General features: G+C 42.1%; 2 protein-coding genes across 3 annotated transcripts in view; both read right to left on the minus strand.

Annotated features, from left to right (window-relative positions):
• LOC139457515 (uncharacterized) overlaps window positions 1-22,007 on the minus strand; it is a 26,491-nt gene continuing 4,484 nt past the window's right edge. The window contains exons 2-16 of one of the 2 annotated variants that reach the window (XM_071238900.1): window positions 20,788-20,871; window positions 20,200-20,508; window positions 14,054-14,107; window positions 13,257-13,592; window positions 12,178-12,519; window positions 11,554-11,604; window positions 9,526-9,576; window positions 8,871-8,999; window positions 7,969-7,993; window positions 7,271-7,302; window positions 6,319-6,384; window positions 4,146-4,211; window positions 1,950-2,015; window positions 947-1,006; window positions 1-122 (exon numbers count right to left, since the gene is read on the minus strand). In XM_071238900.1, the coding sequence (XP_071095001.1) occupies window positions 55-122; window positions 947-1,006; window positions 1,950-2,015; window positions 4,146-4,211; window positions 6,319-6,384; window positions 7,271-7,302; window positions 7,969-7,993; window positions 8,871-8,999; window positions 9,526-9,576; window positions 11,554-11,604; window positions 12,178-12,519; window positions 13,257-13,592; window positions 14,054-14,107; window positions 20,200-20,508; window positions 20,788-20,860 (1,728 nt within the window). In that variant the 5' untranslated portion in view covers window positions 20,861-20,871 and the 3' untranslated portion in view covers window positions 1-54. The remainder of the gene's footprint in view (window positions 123-946; window positions 1,007-1,949; window positions 2,016-4,145; window positions 4,212-6,318; window positions 6,385-7,270; window positions 7,303-7,968; window positions 7,994-8,870; window positions 9,000-9,525; window positions 9,577-11,553; window positions 11,605-12,177; window positions 12,520-13,256; window positions 13,593-14,053; window positions 14,108-20,199; window positions 20,509-20,787; window positions 20,872-22,007) is intronic. The other variant, XM_071238901.1, reaches the window with a different exon arrangement.
• LOC139456975 (soluble scavenger receptor cysteine-rich domain-containing protein SSC5D-like) overlaps window positions 20,867-22,007 on the minus strand; it is a 21,114-nt gene continuing 19,973 nt past the window's right edge. The window contains 1 exon segment of the mRNA XM_071238437.1: window positions 20,867-20,871. Coding sequence (XP_071094538.1) covers window positions 20,867-20,871 — 5 coding nt within the window.

The raw sequence follows: 22,007 nt of genomic DNA on the forward strand, positions 1-22,007 counted from the left end.
ATTAAGGAGTTGTGGACCCATATATGTTGACCAAGATCACGTGTTATATAAGTCTTAAGCCGACTTTGTGTTACTTTTGACTCCATCGCCGCTGCAGTCGTAAAGAACGTTGTCTGTCATGACTGGAAGAAGAAAACAAGGTCACAGACAAGCGTATGTAACCTGCGATACATCGCATCATTTGCCTTGGATTAGACAGAAAATATTCCTTTAATATATCTGTAACAAATAATGGTGTAAAATACTGCACGAAGTGGTGCAGACAGGCCTAGTCTTTACTGTATCAACCAATCCAATTTTGTTCAATGGAAATGTTCTTCCAAGATTGAATTATTGAGGTCAATAGCCAGTAACCAGGAACACCATTGAAATATCACTTCGAAAATATATTTTTTGACACTAAAATGGTTTGTGTAGGACAGTTTGAAATAGTCCGAAATAGAAAAGAAACGTATGTGTGTGTGTGTGTGTTTGTGTGTGTGTGTGTGTGTGAGCACCATCCGGTGTAATGACTAGACACTTCTCCAATATATTTCATGCAGACACAGATGCGTGTGTGTGTGTGTGTGTGTGTGTTTGTGTGTGTATGTGTGTGTGTGTGTCTTTTTTCGTGTGACGTGGCCACGTGGTCTTAATATTATGACTGTTACTGTGATTACCGACTGCCAAAGGGACATGGCTAGACACAAGGCACCGGGACTTATTGTAAGAGTGAGTGAGTGAGTGAGTGGGTGGTTGGGTGAGTGAGTGAGTGAGTGGTTGAGTGAGTGGTTGAGTGAGTGGTTGAGTGAGTGGTTGAGTGAGTGAGTGAGTGAGTGAGTGAGTGAGCGATGTAGCGAAATAGTCCGACATAGAAACGAAATCTGCAGAGTACGTGGTGTGATATGGGAGAGCCTAGAACTGGATATAAGGATGTCCTGCAACCGGATGCAAGTACTTGACTTACTACTGTTACCGAAGCCTCTGTCAGTCGGGCTTGACTCATACAGAAAGTTATCCCTCGTTTCTGAAAAAATCAAACATGAACGGGTTCATAACAGACCATACGTGAACGTAAAACGCGATAACGCGATAACGAGAAATGAATGAGTAATAATGTTTGCATAGCTTCGTACGGAATATAGGATATCAAAGTCATGTAACATAGCGTTCTCCATAATATGAGTCAATGTCGTCATGGTGCTATCTTGCTACTTCTTGGGATGACTTTCATCCTGCAAAATGTATCCGTGTGTTGTCTGCGGCGGAATTCCACCAGCACCACGGTGGTGTGCCATGCACCCCGTGAAACATCGACGTTATGTATATGGTGGTCAGGATTGCTGACATGGTCGTTGGCGTGTGGACCAACGTTTGTTTGTTTGTTGTTTAGCGCCGCACTCAGCAATATTCCAGCTATATGGCGGCGGTCTGTAAATAATCGAGGCTGGACCAGACAATCGAGTGATTGACATTATGAGCATCGATCTACGCAATTGGGTTACGATGACATGCATCAACCAAGTCAGCGAGCCTGACCACCGGATCCCGTTAGTCGTCTCTTACGACAAGCATAGTCACCTTTTACGGCAAGCATGGGTTGCTGAAGACCTATTCTACCCCGGATCTTCACGGGTCCTGACAAGCTAAGGGGCAGTTGGGTAGCCTAATGATTAAAACGTTCGATCGTCACGCTGAAGAACGGGTTCGATGATTCCACACATGGGCACAATGTGTGAAACCCATTTCTAGTACCCTACCTAACCACCCCCCACCCCCCCCCCCCCCCCACCCCCCACCCCCCACCCCCCACCCCGAGTGCTCGAATATTGTTAAAAGCGGCGTGAAACCAGTCTCACTCACTTACTCTGATAAGCTGATCAATTTTAGTCGTTGACAACAAGTGTTCCAACACCACTGCCATTAACCTGGGCTAGCAACAAAGAGTTTCCTTGCAATACTTGACTCACCTTTGTCATCCTCTCCATGATTGATGTCAGGCGGGCTGGACTCGTACAGCGTGTTCTCTTTCATCACTGAAACATCAGGTCATGTCATGAGACTGTCTCTGTGGTCTGGTGATAGAGTGTCTGAGCGGATAGACGGTGAGGGGTTCGTTTCCCTGGCTGCGTTATACCAAATGACGTTTACAGATGTTATTATAAGGGTAACACTATTTTTCAGGGCATTATCATTTGCAGGAGCCTGAGGTTTTCCATTAACTGCCCGACGAAGGAGGTCAGTTGAAAAGACCGTGGGCTATTGAACATGACGTCACCTATCCTTATCCTATGACGTCACCTAACAACGGGCGTGATGTTGGCCCGTCGTCTAGCATTATGATGGCATTATCAACATATATAACATGCAGGCGGTTTAATGATAATTCTATCCATTTTAGCTATACATGTTGTTACCCTACCTAGCGCTCGGCATAAAGGGAATATAACAAGTTCAACGTACTTTGATATGTCGAGAATCAGCGACCTTTTGATATTTGACAGGTGCTCTAACTACTACACCACGAAGAGGTTTGGTGAAAGGTTGAGACAGTATGATGCAGCGTAATCATATGTTCTTTAAAAATTAAGAAACACTTGACAAACACTGGACAAACACCGGACAAACACCGGACAAACACCGGGCAAACAGCTGACCAAGAGCTGACAAACACTGACAAACACCTTTATCTACAGCTGACAAACACCGGAAAAACAGCTGACAAACACCGGAAAAACAGCTGACAAACACCGGAAAAACACCAGACACACAGCTGACAAACAGCTGATAAAAACCGGACAAATAGCTGACAAACACCGGACAAACACCTGACAAACACCGGACAAACACCGGACAAACACTGACAAACACCGGACAAACACCGGACAAACACCTGACAAACACCTGACAAACACTGACAAACACCTGACAAACACCTGACAAACACTGACAAACACCGGACAAACACCTGAAAAACACCGGACAAACACTGACAAACACCGGACAAACACCGGACAAACACCGGACAAACACCGGACAAACACCGGACAAACACTGACAAACAGCTGACAAACAGCTGACAAACACTGACAAACACCGGACAAACACCGGACAAACACCGGACAAACACTGACAAAACACCAGACAAACATCAGACAAACAGCTGATAAACACCGAACAAACAGCTGACAAACACCAGAAAAACACCAGACACACAGCTGACAAACAGCTGACAAATAGCTGACAAACACCTGACAAACAACTGACAAACACCTGACAAACACCTGACAAACAACTGACAGACACTTACAAACACTGAACAAACACCGGACAAACACCGGACAAACACCTGACAAACACTGACAAACAGCTGACAAACAGCTGACAAACACCTGACAAACAGCTGACAAACACTGACAAACAGCTGACAAACACCGGACAAACACTGACAAACACCGGACAAACACCGGACAAACAGCTGACAAACACCGGACAAACAGCTGAGAAACACCGAAGAAACAGCTGACAAAGACCTGATAAACACCGGAGAAACACTGACAAACAGCAGACAAACAGCGGACAAACAGCGGACAAACACCGGACAAACACCTGACAAACACCTGACCAACAGCTGACAAACAGCTGACAAACAGCTGAGAAACACCGGACAAACGGCTGACAAACAGCTGACAAACACCGACAAATAGCTTACAAATAGTTGACAAACACCGAACAAACACTGACAAACACAGGAGAAACACTGGACAAACAGCTGACAAACACCGAACAAACACTGACAAACACCGGACAAACACTGGACGAACAGGATCTACCCCGGATCCTGACAAGCCTTATGATTCAAACGTTCGCTCGTCACGCTGAAGAACGGGTTCGATGATTCCACACATGGGCACAATGTGTGAAGCCCATTTCTGGTACCCTATGTACCCCCCTGCCTCCCCCAGCCCCCCATCCCCCCACCCCACCCCCCACCCCCGCACCCCCGCCTTGATAGTGCTCGAATATTGTTAAAAGCGGAGTGAAACCATTCTCACTCACTTACTCTGACAAGCTGATCAATTTTAGTCGTTGACAACAAGTGTTCCAACACCACTGCCATTAACCTGGGCTAGCAACAAAGAGTTTCCTTGCAATACTTGACTCACCTTTGTCATCCTCTCCATGATTGATGTCAGGCGGGCTGGACTCGTACAGCGTGTTCTCCTTCATCACTGAAACATCAGGTCATGTCATTAGACTGTCTCTGTGGTCTGGTGATAGAGTGTCTGAGCGGATAGACGGTGAGGGGTTCGTTTCCCTGGCTGCGTTATACCAAATGACGTTTACAGATGTTATTATAAGGGTAACACTATTTTTCAGGGCATTATCATTTGCAGGAGCCTGAGGTCTTATCCATTTTAGCTATAAATGTTGTTACCCTACCTAGCGCTCGGCATAAAGGGAATATAACAAGTTCAACGTATTTTGATATGACGAGAATCAGCGACCTTTCGATACTTGACAGGTGCTCTTACTACTACACCACGAAGAGGTTTGGTGAAAGGTTGAGACAGTATGATGCAGCGTAATCATATGTTCTTTAAAAAATAAGAAACACTTGACAAACACTGGACAAACACCGGACAAACACTGACAAACACCTGATCAACAGCTGACAAACAGCTGACAAACAGCTGACAAACACCGAACAAACACTGACAAACACCGGACAAACAGCTGACAAACACCGGACAAACACCGGACAAACACCGGACAAACATCTGACAAACACCGGACAAACACCGGACAAACGCCGGACAAACACCTGACAAACACTGACAAACACCGGACAAACACCGGACAAACACCGGACAAACACCGGACAAACACTGACAAATACCTGACCAACAGCTGACAAACACCGGAAAAACACCGGACAAACAATGGACAAACACCAGACAAACACTGAGAAACACCTAACCAAAAACCGACAAACACTGACAAACACCGGACGAACACCGGACAAACGCCGGACAAACACCGGACAAACACTGACAAACACCGGACAAACACCGAACAAAAACCGGACAAACACTGACAAATACCTGACCAACAGCTGAAAAACACCGGACAAACACCTGACAAATACCTGACAAACACCGGACAAACACCGGACAAACAGCTGACAAACACCGGACAAACACCGGACAAACACCTGACAAACACTGAGAAACACCGGACAAACACTGACAAACACTGACAAACACCGACAAACACGGGACAAACATCTGACAAACACTGGACAAACACCGAACAATTATTTGACAAACACCAGACAAACACCGGACAAACACCTGACCAACAGCTGACAAACACCTGACCAAGAGCTGACAAACACCGGACAAACACTGACAAACACCGGACAAATACCTGACCAACAGCTGACAAATACCGGACAAACACCTGACCAACTGCTGACAAACACTGACAAAGACCGGACAAACACCGTCAAACACTGATAAACACCGGACAAACACTGACAAACACCGGACAAACACCGGACAAACATCGGACAAACACCGGACAAACACTGACAAACAACGGACAAACAACGGACAAACAACGGACAAACGGCGGACAAACACCGGACAAACACCTGACCAACACCGGACAAACACCGGAGAAACACCGGAGAAACACTGACAAATACCTGACCAAGAGCTGACAAACACCGGACAAACACTGACAAACAACGGACAAACACCTGACAAACACCGGACAAACACCTGACCAACAGCTGACAAACACCGGACAAACACCGGACAAACACCGGACAAACACCTGACAAACAGCTGACAAACAGCTGACAAACACCGGACAAACACCGGACAAACAGCTGACAAACACCGGAAAAACACCGGACCAACAGCTGACAAACACTGACAAACACCGGAGAAATAGCGGACAAACACCGGACAAACACCGGACCAACAGCTGACAAACACCGGACAAACAGCTGACAAACAGCTGAGAAAGACCGGACAAACAGTGACAAACACCGGACAAACACCGGACAAACACCGGACCAACAGCTGACAAACACCGGACAAACACCGAACAATCATTTGACAAACATTAGACGTCAGACAAACATGAGACACATGCCACACAATCATCTGACATTCATCTGACAAACACACACGGTCATTCCAAATTTTGAGATGATATAAGCTCGTATAGAGACAGCACAACAGAATACATTGCATAAACATGTTTTTCAATTTTAAGAGAGTCAATTAACCGACTGTCCTTCAATACTCTACAATATTGCTGGTTCACCTTCATCATCATCGACTGCGTGTCTGGCAGATGGGCTGGACTCATATATAATATTATCTTTCATTTCTGAAACATAAATAAGCAAACAGATAATCACTTTCACCATTACAAAACATTAACGTTAGGTTTGTCTACAATAGTTTTAGAACAGTTTTTCTTAACGCAAAATGGTTAAACATTTAAGAATATTTACTCGTGTCACTATTAGAAGTGTGTGTAGAATCCAGTTATATAAAGGTTCAAAAAGTAATAAAGAAAAGATTATATCAAAGTTGATTTGAGGATGACGGGGATTTGTATGGATCTGTGAATTAAGAGGTGGCTTCTGTCAGGGGAAGTTGAAATTGAAGTTGGTTTTATATCTTCGTAATTAATATTTGTACACAGTCAGCTATATATATCAGGCCAGGCTTTTTTTTATTTTTAGGATTACGGATTTTTCAGCCCAAAGTCCAGGGTTGGAAAAGGGAAAAAAAAGCCAGATGCATTTCTTTTAATGCAGAATGCCTCTGGCATACATTATGATCATATTCTATGATCAAAAGACCGCCATTTGTGACGATAAAGCCCCTTGTAACAATAAGAATTCTACCACTTACAACATGGACAATTGTCAAGGGCGGCTATTCATGTTCGGCTTCGAGATCAACAAAGATCGATTATATATCTCTTTATTGTTTACAACGGTAAATTCATATGTTTTTTTTAAATTAAAAGATGATGATAACAAATAAAATAACTGACTAAGCGGCTATCGGGGGGAAAAATTTCCCAAAAATTAGAGTCGGCGGGTCCGTAATCCGAAAAATATAAAACGCCTGGCCTCAGATATATAAAATAAACTAGTGCAAATACTCGAAGAGGAACAGATGAACCGATGACTAAAATGGGGCTTTAATTTGGGGATGATTACATTTTGGGTCTACATGCATTTATGCAATGACTTTCTTACCCAATACATCTTCATCTTTATCACCAAGTAAACTGAGAAAACAACAGAACCATACAATAGTCTTTCATAAAAAAATAAGTACTGAACACGTCCCATTTTAATTCTGGAATCCCAATAGTCCAGAATCTCTACGGTCTTTGTCCAGTCTCGGTCAAAGATATTTACAAAATTAAACATGCTGTTTTCATGGGAACATACCAAGGAAGAAAAAATGAAAAAAAAATTGTTCAAAAACTCAATATTTACACTATGTCGCCCATGGGCCAGCCCATGGGTAGGCCCATGGGCATGCCCATGGGCGAGAATATGTTCCTTTACTTAAAACTTATGTTTTTGTTTCGCAAATACATAAATGTATTTCTTTCAAGTATCATGACACAAAATTTAACTCATTTTAACTTAATTCAACGATTTTATAGCGATATTGAAATATTTCGCCCATGGGCGAGAAAAAGGTTTGGCCCATGGGCGAGAATATGTTCCTGTACTTAAAACTCATGTTTTTGTTTCGCAAATACATAAATGTATTTCTTTCAAGTACCATGACACAAAATTTAACTCATTTTAGCCTAATTCAACGATTTTATAGCGATATTGAAATACGTATAAATAACATGATCCATTAAATAAGTTACAACATGCAGGTAGGTTGCAATCTTTAACGTTTTGTCATTTGTCATTGTTCGGTATTTACTGACCTCCCTTGTCTCGATGTCTTTGTTTCTGAATTAAAATGGATGCAAAAAAATTATTTAAAATCATATTTGAAACCAAAAAACATGCCAACGAATGTATAACGTGAAAGCCTTTACACACGCTTAGTCAGCCATGTATATTAAGTGAGTGAGTGAGTGAGTTAAAGTTTAACGTCACATCGGCAATATTTCAGCCATATCGTGACGAATGTTTATTAAAGGCCAATGATATTTACATGGGCTGACCCATACAATATCAGTGTTGTGATGTTATGTGGCTGAATGAAACTGACTGACGTATATTAACTGTGTGTTTAAACGGGATAAACTGCCTGGCAAAAAAGTAACATCCATGTTTGATGATTGCTAAAAATAACACAAACAGGAAAAGGTTGTTCGATGGTGATGGTATCATAGTTTTTGTTTTGGAACTGAAGTTTGCAACGTTTCGGTAGGTAAGTAACGTTTTGATAAAGTTTTTAAATGTTTGGTCAAATCTTATTTTCATGTGTATGTCACAGAGTGACTTTACATCACTCTGGACAACGCAATGTTAAAGAATTGTAAGTTCTGAACAACTTTCCTTTTGTACAGTGTTGAGAACATAACGCTCAGGAAATCTTGACTATTTAACATGAGGTAATCCATGCGTAACAGCGGTCAGTTGAACCATTGTCTAACACGGCATTTCACATTATGACATTTATAGCCTAATCCATTTTCCCCTGGGCTGTGTCTGTAATCACATCCATAAGCCCCATGTCCAGGGCAACTCCATTGTCTCTTTGTCCTTCTAAAGTTATCAGCACATTGATATCAACGAGACATTCCTAGCTGTGACATAAAATTCAGTGTGACTAAATAAGATTGTAACACCTTCATACAATTTTAAATCAGAAACTCACCTTTAAGTTCACCTTCCGTCTTTCGATTTTTGATGACGGCGACAGCGATAATGACAGCAAGGACGACTACACCGACGGTGGTTCCAAGGATGGTGTATAACTGTGTTTTATCATCTGATGACTGACGCCCTAGAATGCAGCACGATCGATGGCTCACGAATTAACTTCTAGTCTCAGAATTGAATTGTGCAAAGGTTTTGATAGATAATATGATAATATTATTGCAAGGTCTTTGGAACTGACCACCTGTAATCTATGGCCGTAACAACGGATTTTACCATTTTTTCTACTTGATGTGATCAGTGGGGAGTATGGAATTATATGGGAGACTAGTCTGTCTAACAGACCCTGATACAAATATGTATCAAATACAGCCCATGCAAGTCTAGATTACTGTAGTCTGTCTTACAGACCCTGATACAAATATATTTCAAATACAGCCCATGCAAGTCTATAATGTTTGGCAAGTCTAGATTACTGCAGTATCTGAAAATGAAGAGAGTCACTGGGCTCCCTTTTATTATATTTTTATTAAGATAACTGAACAACTGTTTTTTCTGTACGATGTGTTCATTTCAGAGACAAGATGTTAGTCTAATGGGAGACCATCAGAATACAATAACTTATAGCATGCATGATCCAAGTGCTCTCTTACCGCTGCTGCTGTTTGAGGCCGGTGGTATAAGAGTCGAGGTGGAGTCTGAGGCTGTGAACATAAGCATGCGAAATAAGAAACATGGAAATGACGTATGACAATAGCGCCATGTTTGACGTACTCCTTGTAAATAGCCAATGGCAAAGGTCAGTAACTTTTCATAGACGGAAACAAAAGACGATGCCTGGGCGAGTGAGTGAGTGAGTGGGGTTTTGTGCCGCTTGTAGCAATTGTCCTGTAATATCCTGAGAGAGGCTTCAGAGATGGGTACGATGTTTTGCAATTATACATGTGGAGTTCTGACCAGTGTTTTTGGCGTGACGAACGAATTCATTTGCGACAGGGCTACCCAACCGACGTTCCAGAGGGAATTACTTCTCCAGAACGAAGAAGTGGGTGAACAATGTTGCACTTTGCAGCCATCGATAGTACAAAGTGTATTGCAGTCAAATCAATCCAGTTGTCATATGATAATAATCATTACCATTCTTAACACGGATGTGCTTGAAAGACGTCTGGCATCCATCTGTTGAAGTCGTGAGGACGACTACAAAGACGTCGTTAACATTTTGTACGCTACTTCATCAATGCAGTCATTTGACCTTCCTTGACTGAGCAAACTAAGGTTCAACAATTCAACCCCATATGCATGACACTGGCTTAGATATAATGAAACGGGAATTATTGTTGTCTTCTGACTAAACGTCGCTAAGAGTCATCAGAATTATTTGATGTACTCTTTTAACATTTAGCAATAGGCAAAGACTACTTGATAAATCTATTGTCATATATTAGTATGGCCCTTTAGAGGGAAGGGTCTTGTCCACACAGATGTAGCTGGGCAACGTAGACAAATGCAACGGCCGAATGTTCGCCTCCAAAAGTGGAAGAGATATCACAATCGGTATTTGGAGAAAAGGTACAGATAATCCAAGTGAAAATTGTAAGAATATCCGGGGAATACAAAACTTAACCCTCCTTGTACATAAAATGGACTTGTCCGACATGACGGAGGTCAGATTGTATTCAAGGAGTCATCATTATTTCAATACGGAGACATATTTTTACATTTGGTACATTTTATTAACATCCTTAATGAGGCTGTACACATGTTGACCTCTCATATAAGAATACAAGACTAGAAGCAGCCCCGAGTGGTTTATTCTCCCTGCAGTGTTTTATTTACATATGTGAATAATTAAATGCTTCTTCTTAAATTTGGTGTGATGCTATTATCTACTGACTTTATTGGAGGCTCTGTCCAGGGGATTAAAGTATTGTAAAATTATTGTCCACTTGTGACACGTAATCCTATCTTAATCGATGTAACTATCATCAACCAGTGTTTTTAAGCCAACTCATATCTGAGTATTTTTTAAATACTGGCTAGTATTGTTCACAACCACCAGTGGCTAAAGTGATGACGTAAATCCTGCTGGGGTATCATGCAGGAAGCAGAGGTACTGTAAACTGCGGCACGGTATTTCAGTGGGCTAGCACTATAATGCCAGCTTGTGTCCGGACTAGTACAAGCAAACTCACACACACACACACACACACACACACACACACACACACACACACACACACACACACACACACACACACACACACACACACACACACACACACACACACACACACACACACACACACACACACACACACACACACACACACACACATATGTAATATATGGCCGTAACAACGGATTTTACCATTTTTTCTACTTGATGTGATCAGTGGGGAGTATGGAATTATATGGGAGACTAGTCTGTCTTACAGACCCTGATACAAATATATATCAAATACAGCCCATGCAAGTCTATAATGTTTGACAAGTCTAGATTACTGCAGTATCTAAAAATGAAGAGAGTCACTGGGCTCCCTTTTTTATATTTTTATTAAGATAACTGAACAACTGTTTTTTCTGTACGATGTGTTCATTTCAGAGACTAGATGTTAGTCTAATGGGAGACCATCAGAATACAATAACTTATAGCATGCATGATCCAAGTGCTCTCTTACCGCTGCTGCTGTTTGAGGCCGGTGGTATAAGAGTCGAGGTGGATTCTGAGGCTGTGAACATAAGCATGCGAAATAAGAAACATGGAAATGACGTATGACAATAGCGCCATGTTTGACGTTCTCCTTGTAAATAGCCAATGGCAAAGGTCAGTAACTTTTAATAGACGGAAACAAAAGACGATGCCTGGGCGAGTGAGTGAGTGAGTGGGGTTTTGTGCCGCTTCTGGCAATTGTCCTGCAATATCCTGAGAGAGGCTTCAGAGATGGGTAAGATGTTTTGCAATTATACATGTGGAGTTCTGACCAGTGTCTTTGGCGTGACGAGCGAATTCATTTGCGACAGGGCTACCCAACCGACGTTCCAGAAGGAATTACTTCTCCAGAACGAAGAAGTGGGTGAACAATGTTGCACTTTGCAGCCATCGATAGTACAAAGTGTATTGCAGTCAAATCAATCCAGTTGTCATATGATAATAATCATTACCATTTTTTCTACACACACACACACACACACACACACACACACACACGCACGCACGCACGCACGCAAACACACATACACACACACTTAACTTCGACCTGACATCATTTTAGTCCATACTTATAATAAATTACCATACTTACTTGTCGAGACTTGTTCCAAGACAGTAACTGTCACATTGTTACTGAACCATTGCCTCTTTTCAATTCCACAAGTCCATGATGTAGCATTCAAATCACCGCTGTGAGCCACGAGAGTCAGAATGTGTTGACTGCCACTCGGCCTAAACTCACGGATAACATTAGAGGTCGAATTGTCAGAAACATGATAACTTCTATTACTGAAAGTCACAATGTATTCTTCGTTGTTTTGAAGCCATATCGTATCAAAAGCACGTATGGGTATCTCCGTCTCAACAGTGCACATTAAGGTGAAGTTGCTACCGCCATATACCTCTTCTGGGTAGACCTTCAAAGTGACATTTCCTGGAATAAAGATAGACTATTTGTATCAAATGGTAGGAGTGAATGAGTTGGGTTTAACGTCGCTTTTAACAGTATTCCAGTTATATCACGGCGTGTCAGCTTAATGTGGGAGGAAAGCCCAAAGTGATGCAGGTCTCAGACGTTTACCACTTCGGTGAAACCCACGAGCACGGGTATGGTGCTGACAAACCTAGAAACATAATCTGGGCGAACCGGGATTCGAAACAATAATCATAGGTTTCTGGCGTGCCCAAGGGACGCAACTCTGCACAGCGAATCGCGGCGCCTTAAATGACTGGGCCACCCATGCCTCCTAAAATGATAAGAGAGATTACACATTGAGCATGGCAACAGAGAAATATCCATCAACATTTGCCGCGGATTGACTTTATGTCTTAGATAGCACGTACTGACAGACTAGCACATGTATCTGTTCGACTGACTAGAAACTAACAAATACTCACAAGCATTTGTATTTACAAAAAAAATGTTTGAACATTTGATTACAAAGTAAACTGATTAACCTTCTGATCCAAGGTTGACGCCTTGGCACGTGACCAAAGAGGTAAGGTAAGGACGTCATCAGCAGGACGCCCTGCTACCATTAGAGTAAAAAATGCGAATATGATTTTTTGAGACTTATGTGGATAGAAATAACAATTGGCACCTAGATGTCATTCATACTCATTAAAACACAACATTCGTCTAGAATATTAAATAGTCAGTCCCAATCTCACCTATTGGTTCCAAAAAATGTACCAGCACAGTGTTACTTATCACAGACAACACCGGGATTGCGCATGTCCATGCAGTGCCATTCCTGGCATCAAGGTCAGCTTCAAGAGTTAAGTTATGTTGGTTGTCACTCTGTGTTGTCTCTATGACAACAGGAGAGGTTGAATTGTCCAAGATAATATGACTTCTGTTACTGAAGGTCACAATGAATTCTGTCTGGTTTTGAAGCCACACCATATCGGAAATATTTATTTGCATCAACGTCTCCACTGTGCAGCTTAGGGTAAAGTTGGTATCATCGAATATCTTTTCCGGATATACATTTAGAGTAACATTTCCTGAAATAATTAACATGATTTGAAGTAATTACCTTGACACAATGGCCATTCGGCAAATAATTAAAGATGCCTTCTTAAACTATATATATAAAGCGAAAACACCATAGCTATAAGATATATCTCCTATATATTTATGTGCAATAATGACCTTACCACAATGGCCATATGATGACTTGAAATAATTAACAATGATCTTTAAAGACAAGTCGCTTCATAATAGAATAACGAAGCTGTCATCCATACAATCTCTTGTCTTTACAGATTTTACTTACAAAGATTTTACATACAAAGAAACATATGCTAAAATCAGCAGAGAGGTTTGGTTTCGTTTGCTCCTCTTTTGCAATAATTACCTTTAACATTAATAATTAACGATGAACACAAATACAAAAGTGTGTAATCAGTTGAAATGGCAATGTCAACCTATTCCTTCAAGAAATTATGTGTGTTTATGTCCTCACCTCTGACAGGGGTTTCCGTAAAAAGTTCAAAAGGCGTTACGTCTGCTGTAAAACCTGCACAAAAAAGAACATCAGTCTTTAGAAAACCCGTTCTAGTATAATCACGGACAATGGATGGGCAGGCTTCTTGGCCTCGATTCGGGGCGGTCGGGTAGCCTATTGGTTAAAGCGTCACGCCGAAGACCCGGGTTCGATTCCCGACAGCGGTACAATGTGTGAAGCCCAATTCGGGTGTCCCCTGAAGTGATATTGCTGGAATATTGCTAAAAGCGGCGTAAATCCAAACTCACTCAATCACTTGGCCTCGATTCGTTCAATTTATATCTAACGAGAACGTTACAACAGGTCTACACTACATTATGCAAGAACAAAAATAACTCATTTTATCTTAAGATGCAGTACGAAAATGTGTTGCCAGTGTAACTTCATGTAATCGGTGCACAAAATGGCACAGTTAGATAACGAGATGTGCTTGCAGCGTGTGCACTCTTTTCACCTGAAACTGCATGGCTACCCGGTAGAATGAGATGGTCATGTGACAAGAGACGTAGTAGTAGTAGTAGTAGTAGTAGTAGTAGTTGTATTAGTAGAAGCGTGTGCACTTTTTTCACCTGAAACTGCATGGCTACCCGGTAGAATGAGATGGTCATGTGACAAGAGACGTAGTAGTAGTAGTAGTAGTAGATGTAGTAGTTGTATTAGTAGAAGCGTGTGCACTTTTTTCACCTGACACTGCATGGCTACCCGGTAGAATGAGATGGTCATGTGACAAGAGACGTAGTAGTAGTAGTAGTAGATGTAGTAGTTGTATTAGTAGAAGCGTGTACATTAGGTTCACCTGACACTGCATGGCTACTCGGTAGAATGAGATGGTCATGTGACAAGAGACGTAGTAGTAGTAGTAGTAGTTGTATTAGTAGAAGCGTGTGCACTTTTTTCACCTGACACTGCATGGCTACCCGGTAGGATGAGATGGTCATGTGACAAGAGACGTAGTAGTAGATGTAGTAGTTGTATTAGTAGAAGCGTGTGCACTTTTTTCACCTGACACTGCATGGCTACCCGGTAGAATGAGATGGTCTTGTGACAGGAGACGTAGTAGTAGATGTAGTAGTTGTATTAGTAGAAGCGTGTGCACTCTTTTCACCTGACACTGCATGGCTACCCGGTAGAATGAGATGGTCATGTGACAAGAGACGTAGTAGTAGTAGTAGTAGATGTAGTAGTTGTATTAGTAGAAGCGTGTGCACTTTTTTCACCTGACGCTGCATGGCTACCCGGTAGAATGAGATGGTCATGTGACAAGAGGCGTAGTAGTAGTAGTAGTAGATGTAGTAGTTGTATTAGTAGAAGCGTGTGCATTCTGTTAACCTGACACTGCATGGCTACCCGGTAGGATGAGATGGTCATGTGACAAGAGACGTAGTAGTAGATGTAGTAGTTGTATTAGTAGAAGCGTGTGCACTCTTTTCACCTGACACTGCATGGCTACCCGGTAGAATGAGATGGTCATGTGACAAGAGACGTAGTAGTAGTAGCAGATGTAGTAGTTGTATTAGTAGAAGCGTGTGCACTCTTTTCACCTGACACTGCATGGCTACCCGGTAGAATGAGATGGTCATGTGACAAGAGACGTAGTAGTAGTAGTAGATGTAGTAGTTGTATTAGTAGAAGCGTGTGCATTCTGTTAACCTGACACTGCATGGCTACCCGGTAGAATGAGATGGTCATGTGACAAGAGACGTAGTAGTAGTAGTAGATGTAGTAGTTGTATTAGTAGAAGCGTGTGCACTCTTTTGACCTGAAACTGCATGGCTACCCGGTAGAATGAGATGGTCATGTGACAAGAGACGTAGTAGTAGTAGTAGTAGTAGTAGTAGATGTAGTAGTTGTATTAGTAGAAGCGTGTGCACTCTTTTCACCTGACACTGCATGGCTACCCGGTAGAATGAGATGGTCATGTGACAAGAGACGTAGTAGTAGTAGTAGATGTAGTAGTTGTATTAGTAGAAGCGTGTGCACTCTTTTCACCTGAAACTGCATGGCTACCCGGTAGAATGAGATGGTCATGTGACAAGAGACGTAGTAGTAGTAGTAGATGTAGTAGTTGTATTAGCAGAAGCGTGTGCACTCTTTTCACCTGAAACTGCATGGCTACCCGGTAGAATGAGATGGTCATGTGACAAGAGACGTAGTAGTAGTAGTAGATGTAGTAGTTGTATTAGTAGAAGCGTGTGCACTCTTTTCACCTGACACTGCATGGCTACCCGGTAGAATGAGATGGTCTGGTGACAAGAGACGTAGTAGTAGTAGTAGTAGATGTAGTAGTTGTATTAGTAGAAGCGTGTGCACTTTTTTCACCTGACACTGCATGGCTACCCGGTAGAATGAGATGGTCATGTGACAAGAGACGTAGTAGTAGTAGTAGTAGATGTAGTAGTTGTATTAGTAGAAGCGTGTGCACTTTTTTCACCTGACACTGCATGGCTACCCGGTAGAATGAGATGGTCATGTGACAAGAGACGTAGTAGTAGTAGTAGTAGTAGTAGTAGATGTAGTAGTTGTATTAGTAGAAGCGTGTGCATTTTTTTCACCTGACACTGCATGGCTACCCGATAGAATGAGATGGTCATGTGACAAGAGACGTAGTAGTAGTAGTAGTAGTAGATGTAGTAGTTGTATTAGTAGAAGCGTGTGCACTCTTTTCACCTGACACTGCATGGCTACCCGATAGAATGAGATGGTCTGGTGACAGGAGACGTAGTAGTAGTAGTAGTAGTAGATGTAGTAGTTGTATTAGTAGAAGCGTGTGCATTCTGTTAACCTGACACTGCATGGCTACCCGGTAGAATGAGATGGTCATGTGACAAGAGACGTAGTAGTAGTAGTAGATGTAGTAGTTGTATTAGTAGAAGCGTGTGCATTCTGTTCACCTGACACTGCATGGCTACCCGGTAGGATGAGATGGTCATGTGACAAGAGACGTAGTAGTAGTAGTAGTAGTAGTAGTAGTAGATGTAGTAGTTGTATTAGTAGAAGCGTGTGCACTTTTTTCACCTGACACTGCATGGCTACCCGGTAGAATGAGATGGTCATGTGACAAGAGACGTAGTAGTAGTAGTAGATGTAGTAGTTGTATTAGTAGAAGCGTGTGCACTCTTTTCACCTGACACTGCATGGCTACCCGGTAGGATGAGATGGTCATGTGACAAGAGACGTAGTAGTAGTAGTAGTAGTAGTAGTAGATGTAGTAGTTGTATTAGTAGAAGCGTGTGCACTTTTTTCACCTGACACTGCATGGCTACCCGATAGAATGAGATGGTCATGTGACAAGAGACGTAGTAGTAGTAGTAGTAGTAGATGTAGTAGTTGTATTAGTAGAAGCGTGTGCACTCTTTTCACCTGACACTGCATGGCTACCCGGTAGATTGAGATGGTCTGGTGACAAGAGACGTAGTAGTAGTAGTAGTAGATGTAGTAGTTGTATTAGTAGAAGCGTGTGCACTTTTTTCACCTGACACTGCATGGCTACCCGGTAGAATGAGATGGTCATGTGACAAGAGACGTAGTAGTAGTAGTAGTAGATGTAGTAGTTGTATTAGTAGAAGCGTGTGCACTCTTTTCACCTGACACTGCATGGCTACCCGGTAGAATGAGATGGTCATGTGACAAGAGACGTAGTAGTAGTAGTAGTAGTAGTAGTAGATGTAGTAGTTGTATTAGTAGAAGCGTGTGCATTCTGTTCACCTGACACTGCATGGCTACCCGATAGAATGAGATGGTCATGTGACAAGAGACGTAGTAGTAGTAGTAGTAGTAGATGTAGTAGTTGTATTAGTAGAAGCGTGTGCACTCTTTTCACCTGACACTGCATGGCTACCCGGTAGAATGAGATGGTCTGGTGACAGGAGACGTAGTAGTAGTAGTAGTAGTAGATGTAGTAGTTGTATTAGTAGAAGCGTGTGCATTCTGTTAACCTGACACTGCATGGCTACCCGGTAGAATGAGATGGTCATGTGACAAGAGACGTAGTAGTAGTAGTAGATGTAGTAGTTGTATTAGTAGAAGCGTGTGCATTCTGTTCACCTGACACTGCATGGCTACCCGGTAGGATGAGATGGTCATGTGACAAGAGACGTAGTAGTAGTAGTAGTAGTAGATGTAGTAGTTGTATTAGTAGAAGCGTGTGCATTCTTTTCACCTGACACTGCATGGCTACCCGGTAGAATGAGATGATCATGTGACAGGAGACGTAGTAGTAGTAGTAGATGTAGTAGTTGTATTAGTAGAAGCGTGTGCACTCTTTTGACCTGACACTGCATGGCTACCCGGTAGAATGAGATGGTCATGTGACAAGAGACGTAGTAGTAGTAGTAGATGTAGAAGTTGTATTAGTAGAAGCGTGTGCATTCTGTTAACCTGACACTGCATGGCTACCCGGTAGAATGAGATGGTCATGTGACAAGAGACGTAGTAGTAGTAGTAGATGTTGTTGTTGTATTAGTAGAAGCGTGTGCACTCTTTTCACCTGACACTGCATGGCTACCCGGTAGAATGAGATGGTCATGTGACAAGAGACGTAGTAGTAGTAGTAGATGTAGTAGTTGTATTAGTAGAAGCGTGTGCACTCTTTTCACCTTACACTGCATGGCTACCCGGTAGGATGAGATGGCCATGTGACAAGAGACGTAGTAGTAGTGGTAGATGTAGTAGTTGTATTAGTAGAAGCGTGTGCACTCTTTTCACCTGAAACTGCATGGCTACCCGGTAGAATGAGATGGTCATGTGACAAGAGACGTAGTAGTAGTAGTAGATGTAGTAGTTGTATTAGTAGAAGCGTGTGCACTTTTTTCACCTGACACTGCATGGCTACCCGGTAGAATGAGATGGTCATGTGACAAGAGACGTAGTAGTAGTAGTAGTAGATGTAGTAGTTGTATTAGTAGAAGCGTGTGCACTTTTTTCACCTGACACTGCATGGCTACCCGGTAGAATGAGATGGTCATGTGATATGAGACGTAGTAGTAGTAGTAGTAGATGTAGTAGTTGTATTAGTAGAAGCGTGTGCACTTTTTTCACCTGACACTGCATGGCTACCCGATAGAATGAGATGGTCATGTGACAAGAGACGTAGTAGTAGTAGTAGTAGTAGTAGTAGTAGATGTAGTAGTTGTATTAGTAGAAGCGTGTGCACTTTTTTCACCTGACACTGCATGGCTACCCGATAGAATGAGATGGTCATGTGACAAGAGACGTAGTAGTAGTAGTAGTAGATGTAGTAGTTGTATCAGTAGAAGCGTGTGCACTTTTTTCACCTGACACTGCATGGCTACCCGGTAGAATGAGATGGTCATGTGACAAGAGACGTAGTAGTAGTAGTAGATGTAGTTGTTGTATTAGTAGAAGCGTGTGCATTCTGTTAACCTGACACTGCATGGCTACCCGGTAGGATGAGATGGTCATGTGACAGGAAACCTCCTTGTGCCAGAGACAGAAGCTGCGAATGACATGCGAGTGCGCACTAAGCCACTGACTGGGGTAATATAGTAGTATTTGTAGGAGACATACTAGTAGTAGTAGTAGTAGTTGTAGTACTGGAGGTAGTAGTAGTTGTAGTAATAGTGATAGACATAGTAGAAGTCGTAGAAGTAGAGGTAGTAGCAAAAGTAGTAGTAGTAGTAGTAGTCATATTATTAGTAGTAGTGGTGGTTGGTAGGAGAAGTAGTAGTAGTCGTAGGTATAGAAGTAGCAGCAGAAGCAGCAGTAGTAGTAGTTGTAGTAGTAGGAGCAGCTGTAGTAATAATAATAGTAGTATTATAAGTAGTTTTAGTAATAGCAGTAGAAATAATAGCAGTTGTAGTATTAAGGAGTAGTAGAAGAAGTGGTAATAGTATCAGTAGCAGAAGTTGTAATAGTAGTTGTAATAGTAGTAGTTGTAGTGGTTGCAGTAGTAGTAGTAGTAGAAGTAGTAGTAGTAGAACAAGTAGTAGCAGAAGGAGTAGTAGTAGTAGTAGAAGAAGAAGTTGCTATAGTAGTAGAAATAGCAGTAGTAGTAGTGGTGGAGGTAGTAGTAGTAGTAGTAAAGGTAGTAGTAGTAGTAGTAGTAGTAGTAGTAGTAGTAGTAGTAGTAGTAGTAGTAAACTCACCGGACAGTTTAATTGATTTACTCCAAGTGCCTTTGTCATTGTCGTTGTTGCATCTCCACTCAGAAATGCCCGCTTCCACTTTAGAAACGTCCACACAGTGGCGTCTCCACGACAGACGAGGTTTAACCAAGTTTTGAAATGAACCCTCAACTATGTGTGTACCACCCCATCTGCTTGTTGTGAAAACATGAGTACCATTTCTGTACCAGTAGACTGAAAACAGCAACGTTACGCCCCAACCACCTGTCTTTTTGCAGCATAAGGTGAAGGAATTCTTGCTCGTCATTCCCCCGCGTAGATGTGGGTGATCTGTTAAAACACGGAACATACTTGATATAGTAAGACAAGTTCTATGATGATCGCTTGCTTGATAAAGGTGTTAGGATCTACACCGAGACTAATTGTAATAAAGAAGTTGTTCATCCATAGAACTTGTCTTACTTCATCACACCAACTTCTAAATGCCACTTAAAGAAATTATACTTGATATGCTTTAAAACAGAGTTTGCAGTTGAAGGAAGGTTTGGCAGATATTGGGTCGTAACCATAATGCGATCATTAATCTCTTAATATTGCGGGGGAACTCACGACATGACGACTGAGAAATGAGGAAGACACAAAATACTGCAGCTATCGGCCCACGTGCTGAATCCCACATCATGGATGCTCAACCTGAAACATGTTGGAAACTCGGTACAATTAGTATGCAGTTATGCACTCAAGTGGCATCAACACAGTATGCATAAGGGAACACGAACCAAGGTCGCCTTAGTTAAACAAGGCTGCTTTTAACAGTATTCCAGTAATATCGCGGCATGTCAGCTTAATGTGGGAGGAAAGCCCGAAGTGATGCAGGTCTCAGACGTTAACTACTTCGGTGAACCCCACGAGCACGGGTATGGTGCTGACAAACCTAGAAACATAATCAAGACGAACCGGGATTCGAACCCACAATCATAGGTTTCTGGCGTGCCCAAGGAACGCAACTCTTCACAGCGAATCGCGGCGCCTTAGACGACTGGGCCACCCATGGCCCCGTGAAAAAAAAGAGATTCCTAATCACTTAGATACGTTCATTTTACGTGTCATTCTTTTTAGTGTGGGGCGCCATCTGGCGGGTAGTTAGACAGGTTGTTTTACAGAGAGCTCCGATAAGCAGGGAAGTTAAAGTTGAAGACATTGAAGACATTGAAGAAAATACATTTTCTATGTTGTAAACAGCTGGACCACACAATGACGTATGACTTGGATATGTGCAGATATAACCCGTGAACTTCCGGGGTAGAACAGACCTTCAGCAATATTCAAGCTATATGACGGCGGTCTGTAAATAATCGAGTCTGGACCAGATAATCCAGTGATTAATATCATGAGCATCGGTCCACGCAATTGGAATCGATGACATGCTTCAACCAAGTCAGCGAGTCTGACCACCCGATCCCGTTAGTCGCCTTTTACGACAAGCATAGTCACCTTTTACGGCAAGCATGGGTTGCTGAAGACCTATTCCACCCCGGAATCTTCACGGGTCTGGACGTAAAGGTAATACAGTGTGTTATGCGGATCTTCATGCGGATTTCTTCAACTTGTGGTTTTCATCCTTCACCAGATATTTTGAATATTTATGAAAAATTCTTTAAGTTTGTTTTATACAGTAGGCGGTCTGTTCTTTATATTGTTGACAAGGGGTGATTTTCTCTGATGGTTAATCATAATGTGGAAATAATTAAATATTGGTTACGACGTATTGTCTCAATATGATAATAATGTTTCAAGACATGTATATTTATATCAGTATCATCTTGCTG

This window comes from Haliotis cracherodii, unplaced genomic scaffold, assembly GCF_022045235.1.
Source record: "Haliotis cracherodii isolate W230 unplaced genomic scaffold, xgHalCrac1.p SCAF_12, whole genome shotgun sequence".
NCBI classification, from domain to species: Eukaryota; Metazoa; Mollusca; class Gastropoda; order Lepetellida; family Haliotidae; genus Haliotis; species Haliotis cracherodii.